Source organism: Rhea americana, unplaced genomic scaffold (genome assembly GCF_003343005.1).
Source record: "Rhea americana isolate MKP2758 unplaced genomic scaffold, rheAme1 scaffold_138, whole genome shotgun sequence".
NCBI lineage: Eukaryota > Metazoa > Chordata > Aves > Rheiformes > Rheidae > Rhea > Rhea americana.
In genome coordinates, this window is record NW_028185461.1 from 221959 (window position 1) to 236246 (window position 14288).

General features: G+C 44.5%; 2 protein-coding genes across 4 annotated transcripts in view; both read right to left on the minus strand.

The window, feature by feature from the left end:
• Positions 1 to 7792: 7792 nt before the first annotated feature.
• MFSD6L (major facilitator superfamily domain containing 6 like) lies at positions 7793 to 9739 on the minus strand. The gene has a single exon (XM_085298286.1). It carries the CDS (start codon positions 9737 to 9739, stop codon positions 7913 to 7915), a length of 1827 nt encoding a protein of 608 aa, XP_085154412.1. The 3' UTR covers positions 7793 to 7912.
• Positions 9740 to 10285: 546 nt separating this feature from the next.
• Positions 10286 to 14288, minus strand: part of PIK3R6 (phosphoinositide-3-kinase regulatory subunit 6) — a 40616-nt gene continuing 36613 nt past the window's right edge. For all 3 annotated transcript variants that reach the window (XM_085298303.1, XM_085298300.1, XM_085298301.1), the window contains one exon: positions 10286 to 13529. In XM_085298303.1, the coding sequence (XP_085154429.1) occupies positions 13379 to 13529 (151 nt within the window). In that variant the 3' untranslated portion in view covers positions 10286 to 13378. The remainder of the gene's footprint in view (positions 13530 to 14288) is intronic.

Below are 14288 nucleotides of genomic sequence, written 5' to 3' on the forward strand. Positions count from 1 at the left end.
TGCCCGCGGCCTTCGCACCTCCGTGGCCCCCCAGGTTCCTGTTCCAGGCCCCCAGCTCGGCCTTCCCGCTGGTGGGGGAGCGGAGCAGGGCGGCTTGGCTTCTCCCAGCAGCAGCACCCTTCTGAGCCCATCTCCCGCTCCGGTGGTAGCGGGAGCTACGCAGTGCTGTGATTTGGGGACGCGACACTTGTGTGAGCCTCAGCTAAGCCCGGGAACGCTGTCATGGCCGATCCTGTAGACAACAACTGCCCATGGCCCATTCCCGCCCCTCTTCAAAAGGATCAGTCTTTTCCATGCTATGATCTTCAACAGCATTAGCGCAAAAACAATCCAATCCTAATTCATCCTTTGCCTGTTCCCAGAAGGGCCCATTTCACTGCTTCCCATCTTCAAAACAAACCGTGAAGCAGCCCCTCCTGGGGACATGCCTCAGCAGGAGGATGCTGGCCAGGCATTTGCTCCTGTTTCTGAGGAACACAGCTCCAAAAGAGCTCCAGAACAGTGCCAGGAGACTGTCCTTAAATAAATAAAATTAAATTCATTTGAAGTGCAGGTGATGACAACAAGGCAACATTCACCATGGCCTTAACTCTCCTCTCCTGCCAATGCCCCCAGTCCCCTGCTCACCTCGAGAGTTGCCCACAGGGTTGCACTCCATCTTCACTGTTCAGCTCGGGCATTTTGCCTTGGACTGAAGGTGGCCTGTGCAACCACTTGCAAGAAAATTCATCAGAGGGAGAGTCTGGTGAGAAGGCTCCAGCTACACGCGCTACAACTCCAACATCGAGATCTTTGTCACATCTTCAACTCTCAGCCCTCTACTATAKAGAGGGCAAATAATTTTATTATAGAATAAAAAATGTAACTATCCCTGTCTATCACACCAGATGATGATGCTAAGAAATGTGGCATGTCCTACAGGAYACTGACATAAAAGGTAGAGAGATCATCTTCTTATTCCAGTGTCGGCAGACACCTAGTGTAGAAGTGGCATTTTCTAAGCCATCCAGAGAAGGCACACGTATGGCACCTAGGCTGGTTGCAATCCTGTGAATAAAGATGAACAGGCTTTGCCAAAGCTGGGTGGGACACTGGGAATGCTATGGGGTTAGGCACATGGCCATGGAGCACAGCATGCAGCGGGCAAATGGGCCCTCAGACAGACAGAGCTAGATACCTAGGGCAGCTACAGCTTCCATCAGAAATATCTCCTCTACAAGAAAACAACAGCGAGTTTAATCACAATACAGACAAGGTGGGSAGGGGCTATGCGGTTTAAAACCTACCACTCTCAGGGTTTCAGAGCTCATAATCTGTTACCTTCTCTCGAAGGCCCACACTTCAACATTTTCTTCCTAAAAAACACGGAGGGGATGTGTTTATTTTCCAGGACGTGCCTGAGAGCGGCACTGATGTCCCCAGTTTCTGTACAACAGTGTTAGTTTAAAATGAGAGGTGGGACTGAATCAAGGAAATACCACCTTCCAGAAGGGACTTCACCACACGCCCCAGGGCTCAGGGACAGACACCCTCCATCACATTTTGGAAAACAYCACACACAGTCACAGAGCCAGGGAGCACAAAGCACGATTGCAGCTCTGTGGTGAGGCACTGGCGTGGTGGAGCAGCTGCTAGATTCTGGTCTCTGATCCTACAGCTGCTGATGCAACCTACCTGTCCCCACTAGCCTGGCTTACAACAAGATTTCTAGAAGTTGATACCAAAGTATGCAATAAAATGAGCTTGCAGWGAGCAAAATAGAGGTATGTCAACATAAAGGATGGGTTCAAAGGCACRTTCTTTGCATAAGAATATCCAAATGTGATAGCAGATGAAAAGTATAGGTTTGAGCTGTGGGTATCATGTAGCATTTTCCTGTCCACCTAACTGCCACCCTTCTCAGTGAAACAGGTTCCAGCACAATCCATATAAAATGCCTTTCCTGCAACTGGCATAAATTTAAGCAAAATCCTGGAATTCTCATCTACAAAAATCAGATAAAGCTGTTCAGTCTTGATWCAGTCAAATATTTTAAAACAGAACACTTTCAAAGGAAACAAGAGGTTTATTCGTTGTTGAATTCAGAACTATTGCACACAAGCTTTTGAGCAACAAAARAGGAAATAAAAATTAAGACTCTATGCAAGACAAAAGATGCAAGAGATGTTGATCTGGATTAGGAATGCAGAAGCAGTATCTCCAAGAACACRAATCATGAGCAGCTGCAGCAGCACCATAGCAATCACTTGAAAATGTAGAAATGTTTGAAATGTAAGAATAGCCCACCACTTGTTACTCATCTCATTAAATGATGAGCATCCACCATCAATGCAATTATGAACTCTGACCTCAGGTGACTCACCTTGTTTTGATTGTGCCACAATGTAGACAAAATGAATGTGTAAATATTTTAATCAACTCTTCAGTTGAATACTATACAGGATTACTTCCATCATGACTGGCTAGATCTGCTGTGGGCTGCAAGCTAAATTTAACACATTCTATATACTTGTTTTATTCTTAAAAAAATCTGTGATTAAATTTAACAGTTGTCACATACAGAGGTTACAATCCAGTTAACATACGCTATTTAGTCTGCCATACTTAAAGTCATCATTACATAAAAATCCATTTTACAGAAGWGAACACAAATCTGGCATACCACTTGGTATGACTGGTACCAGTCAGCATGTCTTGTACAAACTAATTCACAGGTAAAGTCTGTGGTTTTTCCTTCACCCAGTTATACTCTGACTCCAAGAATCCAAGGTTAAGAAATTTTAACAGATCTTTTCACATTAGTCTAAATGAGAGTCACTAATAAAAACATTTCAGTGTACAAGAAGAATATTTCTTAAAAGCATCAATATTTCCTTGCACACACTTATTTACACAGAAATCAAGTCTTGATCAGAAGGTGCACATTCATTATAAACTTAAGAAAAGAACATTATCAGTATAAAAAAATAATAATACAATTTCTCTGGTACTTGAAAGGTCCTGACAAATACAAGGAAAACTAAACTGCAGCTTGGAGAGCATTAAGATAGGGTCATTTGGAGATCTTTAAAGAAATGATTTGAGTAGATAACAGCAGACAACATATATACCCCTAAGGCACATACAACAAAAATCAGTCTTCAAAAACACTTCCAAGGCGATGCTAATAGAGCCATTCACTACCAGTTCAATTAGTCCCATCTTGATCATAAGAGGAAGCTTAATATTTCAATTTGTCACTTGGCAAGGTAAGATTTTCTCARTTTAGTCCCAAGAAACTGAATGACGATTCCTGAGAGAAACATATTTTATCTGTAGAACTGATTTGGAGTTATTTAATAAGTTTCTWGACCTTAGGATGTGTCAAAAATTCAAGATCACATTTCTCTATTCACATTTTAAAATCAGAATTATTTTAACATGTGATTGTGTTTTCTGGCTCAAAACTTCCTTTTGTTGACCACCTCCCCCTAAAAAAAAAAAAAGTGTTAACACATAACTACTTTTTTCAGCTTTGTAATTATCTCTGGAATTTTGACTTTTCAGCCTCATTAGGAATGGGAATGTCTTTCAAATTTTTTAAAAAATGCAGCTGTACTGACAACTTCCCCATCTGCTGTACTGGTAAAGTCATCGCAAGATATCTACATTGTTTTCTGTTGCTTTTTGTTTTGGCAAGATTTCTAAGTATTACAGTGAAACAAAGGTTAATTTTTAAGTTGCCTCATACTAAAATTTGTGCTTTGGTTCTAGCAGCAATCCACCTAATTTGAAGACGGAAACTGCCTTTGGCCAGAAAAGTGACTTGTATTACAGCAAACCAGTGGCCACAGATTAAAACCACGCAGAAAAAAGTGTATCTGTTCCCTGAAAACGTACCATCTAAATGAGCAGAACTGGAGCAGACATTTCTTTACATTAGTTCTCTCTTGAAAAATGTAGTGATACAGATGCCAAGTTAATTTCAAGTTTTATGCTAATTTCAAGTTTTAAAGAGCATTAAGCTCTTGCAAGATAGACACATCTATTATAGATTTTTTTCATTTCTGCATTAGCGCTACTTAGCACTCACCTTAGTAATGGTCAGGAGCTACTTAACACACTAAGAAGTGTATACAGTACCCATTTTCTGAAGGCACAGAATTTTGGTGTCATGATGTAATCTTACCTACAAGTTCAAATCTGACTGGTAAAATCTTGCGCGTATTTTACAGATAGACAAAAAGAAACAGAAACATTTTTAYTAATACATAATATGGAGATTTGTAGTGATAACTATACAAAGTCTGAAGTAGCACTTGAGATAGCATAGATCATGCCTTAATGACATTACGCTCCACCATGGAGGAGAAGACACTTCAAGAGCTCTAGCTTTTAAGATTCAGAACATGTGAAGTACTCTACTACTATCAAAATCATCTCTTATTCTTGTGAAACTACAGTTAAATAGGATTTAAATGGACCATAAGATATCTACCTGCTTCAAGAGTGAGAAAAGACTCATTACAAAAATACAAAAACCTTCCTGTAATTTTTTTTTTGTTATATTTCACTACAGTCTATGAAGAAAAAAAAMTGTGAAAGCTTGCTGAATTTCAGAAACCTTTTGAGAACACTTTGGATGATCTTGGTATTCTAATCAGACACACAAGAAAAATTACCATTTATAGATCGGTGCACATCTGAGCTTTACCTAATTTCATATTCTAAAAGAGACATACTGTTTAAATCAATCACAGATGTGAGCTTCACACAGATAGGCTCTGAAGGAAACATATGCAAAATCTCATCATAAAATAACTGAGGAAAAGTTATAATCTGGAATTTTGGCAGCTTCCTTATAATTTAAGAACAAAAGTTTAAAAAGCAATATAAGGTGTTTGATGCAATTAGTTACTAAGAGCTCACTTCAGTTGTATCAGCAAATGTAACTACCTGAAAGGCCTAAAAGTTGTTTCACTATGAGCAAAGTGAGCATATATAAGCGGACTTCTTCAATTTTGGTGAACGATGTCTCGTTACTAAAACAGATTTATTTAGATCCTTTGAARCACACATATACTGATCTAGGCACAATTTAAACTGTAAGAGCTAAAAAGATTTGTCATTGTTCAGAACAAGTTCCWCAACACTCTAATTAGAGCCTCCCAAACTCATTTTATTCAAACTGAATTCAGAGGAGAGTGACACAGCTCAGTTTTGATCATGAACTGATACCGAGGAACAAGACAAAAAAGTATTTCTACATAAAAGCATCTGAAATGTGTTTAAGGTTCACAGTGAAACAGGCAAAGAGTAAAATCTGAAGTGATTTTATAATCAGTTTTCACTGTGCAACTCCTGTTAAAGATTAAAAGCTTAAAGAAAAAGAAATGTTAATGCTAAGTTTTGGCAAATAGTTATCCAGGAATCCAAAAATAATCACTGATGTGGTTGAGTAACACATATCTCACTGGAACTCGGCAGGAAAGAGCCAAATGGCTGTAACAGAGYCCACTTTCCCCAAAGGCTTCTTCAGGGTTACACTTTATTCCCAGYGGCAATAAATGCCTTGGCAAGTTCTTACGCCTGAAGAACAGCGAAGCTACATTTAGAACAAAAAGTCTTATTTAGGACAATTTAAGGCCATCTCCTTAACCTTTTGGCTGGCAAAGTCTCTGAATATGAGAGGAAGAAACYGAGTCACAAGTGTTGCAGAGTCAACACAACCAAACTGCATAAACCTAAGTAGAAAATGATATAATTACATTTGTAATGTAATGTCTTGTAATGTAATGCAGTGTCTTTAACAAACAASCTCTCCTGTAACTGTTTGCAATTCAGATTTTTTTAAAAAAAAAATGTACAGATGTGTTTCTTTCTTGAATCAGGACAAAATGTTTTAATTGAATTAAAAAAAATACTAATAATCTTAATATGCAAGATTGCTACACTTCAGTAAGCTTTGGGCCATACCTGAAATGCTCCCTGTGTGCAGTTACAGTGGCTGAACACACCTAAACATCTATGGCTCTGAGGATTCCAGATATTGCTGCTGTTACCACCTCTCCACCACAGGATAGATTGGGCAACTRGTTTTCATTTCAAGGTCTCTCTTTGCTAAACCTGAACTAAACCAGATAATTTTGTACTCAAGTAGATGAAGCAAGCACCTATAGCTTAACAGGGGCAGCAATGCCTCAAACCATCATAGCTATTTCTGCAGCATTCATCTCACAAAAGCCTGTGTAGCTTTAAGATATGATCCTTGCACCTATTCTACTCAAGACTGAAGTCAGATACTCTGTTAATAAGTAAATAGAGTTGTTGAAGTATTATGTGATAATAAGGCTGGGATAARTTCTTGAAACTCAAATTGTTCTCAACTTTAGTTTGAATTCCTGTGAGAAAGTAACATCTTACCAGCTATTTTTGGCACTAGGACAATTCTCTTTACAGGGTAATTCTAATAGAGTGTTCTGTATGGCATAGCAGGTTCGTACCAGAAAAACAGAGAGCTAATTAGGCTGAAAGCATTTGACATGCAAATAATCTGTAATCAATGCATACAGAGAAACAGCTTACCTTACAGCTTTTCCTTGTCCACTACCTCCAGTCACTTTCTACTGAGTCCAGGAGTCAGTGGGGTGAGAGACTGCAATGCTACCTGCATTCTACATATAGTCATTTTACGAGCTCTTCTCTTAATTTAAAATATTCTATCTGTATTTTTGCRGCTGCCCTTCTCATATCTTGCAAAGCTTTAGGAAAATGTTAATAAAAACCTATCCCTCTGCAAAGGAACAATATAGTCCCTTGACAAAAGAAGTACATAATAAACTGACAACAGTTTTTGATAACAGTCAAAAGGATGATAAAGGTCCCCCCACACGCACATTCAAGGTCTGACATGAGATCAGACAAACAATTTTTACTTTGTAAGCAAGTCCTACTTACTGAAGAAAGAGATATTGAAATCTGTATGCYTTTGAGGTTAAGTGGACAGATAAAAGACAGTTTGAGGAGCATTCTGCACTTAGCAGGCCCTGGAAAACCACAGATTTAGTCCTCATCAGGTAATCTGACAAGAGTGCTGCACTTCGGCTGGACTGACTTAATAACATCAGTAAGTCAACTGGACCTGCGCAACCRATGCCAAGTTCCTTCAGAAACCTCACTGCGCGATTACCTGCATTAATTCCCAGCCCACAGCAGTTATTCAAATCAAGAGGCTATACTGCTTCCTGGTTACGTTGAATGTCCGGGTGCCACCTTACTCAAGTATCAGGAAGTCTACAGGGTGCTCTGTTGAACTCAGCCAGCCAGCAAGCACTGACTGTAAGCAGAGAAGTTTTTTTTTCCAGTAGACACTGACGCAGAAGCACACTTAAAAACAAAAATATGAAAAGAAGTTCAATCTATAGCACAAACTTCACAAATCAAAGCAGAGCAAAATAATCTTTTCTTTTTATTTACATCCCTTATTCAGTGAAATGAGTTCACAGATACTCACAGAAATAACACCTTGCAAAAGCTTGTGCATTATTACCATTAAAATGCTTTTCATTTAATTACGTTAAAGTACGGAGCACARCTTCCTCAGGATTAGCTCTGAGGTGCAAGAATTCAAGCTTGCTTTTTGACTAAAGCTTTAACTATACTCATTTCGGCAAATGCATACAGGAAAATACCCTGTTATGATTTTGAAAGCCAAATCATTAAGTTAAAAAGTTAGACTTACTGTAAGAAGACTAAAAATTAATCTTAAGAAAATAAGATTTATAAAATATTTTATAAATATMTTTCCTTACAGATATACACTGTATATATTTAGCACTTTAGAATTAATGGTAATTTCTAGTCATCATCAGCATATCCCATTACTTCTATACCCCACATGTTCCAGCACATATTAGTTGATCCCATGCTGTTGTTACCAACTCCCACTAAAGCTGTCATCTTTCATAGCTTTTACCAGCCAGTCACTTTCTTTCTCCTCATCAGAGTCACTCACATCACTGGAATCGGCAGCCAGGAGACGAGAATAGTTGATTTTTTTCCGCGGAGGCAGTTTAGACTGGACTATTAAGAACACGCATAACCAGAGCACCAGGCAGATGCAGCACGCCCTGTACAAGACCGCCAGACCAAAGCTCCCCACAACAAATCCCCCTGCCAGGCTCCCCAGGCTTGCTCCTCCGCCGCGCGAGAGGCCTCGGAGAAGAGCACGCAGGGATCTCTCCATCCCAGGAGTGGCAACGTCATCGACTGTCAAGTCAACCGCCCACCACAGCGCACCGTTGCTAAAGGCAGACAAAACCTGGATAAGGAGAACGGACCATGCGTTCCTCAGGAATGAGTAGTACAGCAGCTGCGCTGCCAGGCAGCTGAGGCTCAGCGCGACCGTGCCACTGCTCGAGAGAGCCCTCAGTAACTTGCTTTTGAAGAAATAAAGCAGAAGCTCAGCGATGAGTCCAACAGCCACGGAGAGCCCCATGTACATCTCACTGCTGCCTTGGTCCTCCATCTGCCAGAAGAGAAAGTTCTGCACTGTGGACCCAGCCACGCCAGTAAGGAAGACAGTCACAGTAAACAGGATTGCTTGGCCATCACTGCCTATAAGGTCCAGGGCTTTGGCAGTTTTGTTCATATGCTTGGTTTTCCTGGGAACATAGGTCGGAAAAAAGATGCTGGCAAGCAGCGACAGCATCATCAGGAGAGCATACCCATAGAAATGGACCGCAAGGCAGRAGACGTTACTGCTGAGGAAGCAATTCAGTCGATCCACCAGTACGGCGATGCCGCAGGCTCCTGCAGATGCACCCAAGTAACTCCAAATCCACAGCTTTCCATACCTGTCAGTTGCATCGATGAAGTCGAGATACTCGTAGAGACTGTCATCAACTGTCCATTCAACAGGGGCAGCCAACAACTCCCAAAGCATGACAGCACCCAGCACCATCCAAAAAACCTGATGCTTTCTGTCATTAAAGATGGTGCTTTGCACCATGCCAAAGTCGACATCTTGAGCCTCTTTCGAGCGATCCGAAAGGTTTTCAGAGACATAAGCACCTCCAGCAGTAGGAGGATGGGTTATAAACACAGGGAACTTACTGCTTTCACTAATGGGAAGGCTTTTTTCGGGATTATCAGCAAGACCCACCGCCACTGCAGCTGGACCGCTCGTTTCCTTCTGGAGCCCAGCGAAGAGGGAGCTGCGGGCCGCCGGCGTTCCCGCCGCTCGACGGACCGCCTCCAGAGCGGGTGCCAGGGCAGCGGGACGAGCRGCGTGGCGGCCCGTGCTCGCGCCACCCTCGCCAGCTCCCCGGTCCGTCTTCGGGAGCGCAAAGCCGAACCCCGCCAGCGTTGGCTTGGCGCCCGTCGTCGCCGCCGCCGCCGCGCGCGTGGCCGTTCGCAGCCTCTCCACAGGCGCCGCGTTGGCGTCGCTGGCGCGCGGCGTGGCGGCGGGCACCAGCGCCAGCAGCAGGCCGGCGCCCGCCGCGCACAGCAGGGAGCCGGCGACCAGCGCCTTCCCCCTGCGGTGCCCCCTCGCGTAGCGMGAGCCCAGCGGCGCCCACGCGGCGCCGACCAGGCGCTTCGCCCCCACGACGGCGCCCACCAGCGCCGCCGGCAGCCCCAGGTGGCGCAGGTAGAGGGTGAGGAAGGGCGCCACGCAGCCGCCGCCGGCGCCGTGCAGAAAGCGGAAGAGGCCCGCGGCCGCCAGGGCTCCGCGCACGTCCCACTGCCCGCTCGGCCCCATGGCGCCGCCGCCGCCTCGGGCCGCGCCGCGCCGCGCCGGGAGCCCGGCGGGCGGGCGGGCGGGGCGGGGCGGCCGCGCGGTTGCTAGGAGACCGCGGGGGGAGGGGCGGCAACGGCCGCGCCGCGCGGCCTCCCCGGCGGCAGGCGCCAGAGGCGGCCGTTACGGGGCGCGGGCTTCAGAGGCCGCCCGGGAAAGCCCGTGTTTGCCCCTCTCCGCCTGCCCAGGCCTGCTGGTGCCGGGCGAGCTCTGGACCCGCCAAGGGAACGGGGGAGGGGGGGTGCTTTGAAATGCGAGACCTTCGAGGGGAACAAGCAGCGGGGACGGACTGCAGCAGCTTCCAGATTTACGGAATTCAGCCGTTCCTGCCCATGCCTTGACGAAAGAGCTTCTCTGGACACGGAGGCTCTCTGCGACACAGCATGTAGCCCCTAGGTGGGGAGGAGAAGACATCAACCACAGAGAGGAAAATGACACTGATGTCTTTCTATTACTACCTATTTATTCCCCACCCACCGCAGCCACATGCAGCCATAAAAAAAGAAAGGCCCCTTTTTTGCTATTTTATTCTAAAATGCATTTTAATTGACATTAAAAGGATTGCACCTTCTGATACAGATCATCTCTGTCACCTATACAAATAATTTATTATTCATCTACATAATTTACAATGGTACAGAGCCAATTCTGGACATCACACTCCATGCCCCAAGCAAACAGCCTCTTGGCTTTCTAAGTATGTGTCTTGCTTGCTGGTGGTACCTGAACCCTCCACCGAAGCCCCAAGGAGACAGAGGTGTGAAATGCCACTGGTSGGTCCCTGAAACCTCTCGTTATTCCACGCAGCAGCTCACAGAGGAAGACGGGTGGCTACAAGCATTTCTTGACTTGTCTCTGAGCCTCTTTTCCTACTTCAGCTTCCTCCCAAAATAATCACTGTCTAAGGCTGGCAGTGGTGGGCATTAACAGTTTGTGACATGTGAGCAAATCGGGGTGAAAAACAGTACTGAAGAATCAAAACTGCTGCCGAGATCTTGCAGCTTTGTGATTCCTGCACGAGCTCAGGGATGGTGCTTGGCTCAGCCTGGAACKAGGGGCTATGTTTGCCAGCATTTCAAGGCTGCTTCCTTTACGAAGCGGTTGTGTTACTGTCACCCGGTATAATCTTTTTGACAGTTCTGTGCTGGTTTGGGGATTAAATACTTTTTCAGACCGGGAGACTTTTTATATTGCTAAATACTCATCACCTACCGACAGCTCTAGAGCTATTTTGTCCCTAGTAGTGTATTTTGGTGGGTTGTTTGGGGCTGCATTGTGCATTTAAAGTGAGAGTGAATAAGACTTTAGCTTGAAAATGGAGAGCAAAAATATCTGGTGAGAACGAGTGACTGAGCTCAGGGACAAGAGTGGGATCATGGTAGCACTGGGTTTGTGTTTGCAAGATAGAAACCAGGGAAGTCTGAGATTTAAACCACTAAAGCCTTGTGCACATGGCAAGAAATGCAAGCAGGATTGGCACAGGGCTTAAAAAGCCAAGACATCCTACAAGCTGAAAGCAGTTCTGTGGAAGGAAAGTTCCTCTCCAGTACTGCAAACTTATATACCTAGAGGTGGGCTTCTTGTTCCAGACACAGGTGTCTAAACAGAAGTCACAGTCTGGAAGTGCAGCCCCCCCCCAAGGCCAGGTAGACCTAGCACTGCTAGGGCAGAGTGGTAATTTCTTCCCCAGACAGTGGGACCRTCTCTGTCTGCCCCTGTCACTGTGGCTATTGGGTGCAATTCAGGCAGCAGGTCAAGGTCAATTCATTGCTCACCTTTGGCAGCTTTATAAGGAGGGACTGAGCTGTCAGGAGGCTCCTGTCTCTTTGGTGGCCATAACATTAAGCTAGCTGAGCTYGCCCATGTCCTGTCGTGGCCAGAGCTATGGCAGAAAATCTGACCTTCATCCCAGTGCAGCAGCATTTCTCCAGCTGACACAAGCCAAGAGGGTTGACCTAGTAATTTGCCAATGCAACTGCAGCTAGCGGGGCGAGCTGGCCCCAGAGACTCCCCAGTGGCTGCAGCTGGAGAAGACTGGGAATAGCTGCTGTGCACATATACAAAGCTAAAGGACACTTTCTTTGGGTAGCTCATCTGAGTAAGCACCTCTGACTGAAGACAACCCAGGCAAGGAGCAACCTGGGAGCCAAGAAAATAAAAAAAAAAAGATAGTGTCATAGAAAGAATGCCCCCAAATCCTCTCCAAAGGGAATATAGGGAGAACTCCCTGGAGACACCCCAGATACAACAGATCAGATTCAGAAAGTCAAATATACATGTTTCTTCAATTACTTCAGTCTGCAACAAACTGGAATGAAGAGGGAATCCTCCCACATTCATTGTTCCCACARTCATCCTGTTTAACCAAGTTAGCTTGAGCCTGGGTGGAAGTAGGAGCTGTGCTGCCACTGCCTAACCTGGCCCATCTGCAAACTARGGGAGGATATCTACACCATGATAGCAGCAAAGGAATGGAGAAATGTTCCAGGCATCCTATCCTTCCATCAATCCCACAAGCACTACTCTGCTCTGCTACCTCTTTAACCCTGTGATGGACACAGTCCAAAAGCAAAATTGCAGGGTAGACCGTGGCAGCAGAGATACCACTGGCTGAAGGAGGTTCATTGCTAGTAGGATTGCAAGGTTGTACATATGGAGGAACACAAGTGAAGTTGATGAGAATGGCTGAGCTCATCAGTACTGCATACTCTCCAGATCAGACGTTTAGAGGTCATATAGAAAAGCCACCGCGAGGTCCTGGGTGGATGTCAGAAGTATTGCTCAGAAGACAAAGAGCTGCTGCGCAGTTTCCTCTGTCTGCTCAAAGAAGACCAAGTTCTTAGAGCAAACCTACTACCATGCACAACCAAGTAGCAAGTGGAAAGCATATTCCATAGCACCATCTGCACAGCCTGAGCTGTTGTTGTCCTGTTCATCATTGCAGTATTGCACCAAATTTCCCATGTCCCTGTTTCACACCATCCATTGTTACTTTGTGTGGCCCCCATGAAACAACAGTGGGTTTTCCACTGACTTACAAAGAAGCTGCCTTTGACACACACACTCTCCTGGTTGTGGTCAGGCTTGTAACAATGTCTCTTGAATTAATGTCAGGGGAATAATTGTTCATTTGCCCAAATATATTGCTCTGTGCCGGAGCTAGAGTTTCTTGTGCAGAACCCAGCTCAATAGGGCCCTGACACYAGTCAGGCTAGGAGACACCACCATAATAAACATTGATAGACCCTGCTCTTTGTTCCACAATCATAGCAAATAGSCATCACCTCAGCCATATTTTCCCCAGTCCTTCATCTGAAAAKAAGACGTTCAAAGGTTTTCCCTAGCTTGCACCAAAGGTTAAAACTGCTSGTTCTTCAGCAACACCCTGCCCCTTGGCAGGGGGATGTTAGCTGTGGTTATCACTGTCATTCATCAGAACATGGCTGCTTTCCTTGAGCTCTATCCATCTCCAMTCTTGCAGCTTTAGAAGTAACATTACCTTTGTAAAACCACTGTCAGTGACCTTTAGTGTGTTTTCTTTTATCATTTCTTCTCTGATGACCCAGTGTCACATCCTCTCACATCTGCTTTTTCTTGTCTTCTTCACTGGATGATGCCTGCAAATGTGTTGATGGGCAATAGCAGAGACTTGGGCATGTATTTCATGAGCCCCACATCCTCTGCTTCATGCAGGCTGAATTTCATTGTCTTTTGCAAGCAGTAGCTGGGCTCTAGGCAAGGAGACACTTCCATGCTGCAAAAGAACATTTTTACTGCATGTGCAAATCTGCTTACGAGAGCCAGACTCTGATCTCAGACTAACTCTCAAGTCACTCTGCTGACTGCAGAGGAAAAGCTKTTGCACTGAAATATGCAGTTTTTTAATGCTTCTGAACTGTTTTTGACTGGAGAGATAAGTTAACGTGTATTAGAGTTTGACCGCGAAATCAGTGTCCTTAGCCTGGCTTAGTTTAACTCTCAGAAATTCACATTTCATATATGCTCCATAACGTTTATGGACCTGAATCAATCATACTCCCTATCTGTTCACTTCCAAAACATCATACATTGCTAGAATTACTATATCAATATTAATCCCTACTATTTACACAGGCCCAAATTCTCTCTGCCCAACTTTGTATGCCTGAGATACCCTGGCAAGGAATGCAATCTGTGGAGAGAGAGTCAACTCCACAGCATGATTTAGGAGATCTAATATTTCAGTTTGTCCTTGGAAGTACCTCTCTTTCCACTGTCTCAATGACAGCAACTTATTTAAAGTGGGACATCCATTTTGATTTTCATGCTATCCTTTAAAAATGCAAAGGTAGGAGAGCTTAACTGTGCCCTGCTCTCCCTGTAAAACAATGAATTTGCCTATGAGTTTTTTGTTATATATAACCCGATCAGGACAAGGACATCCCAGCGAACAGCTCTGCTGTCCTGGGAACCCCCATGGGGAGGAACATAAGATCATAAGGGAGACGCACAAAGCCTGGCATGTAAGGCCGCC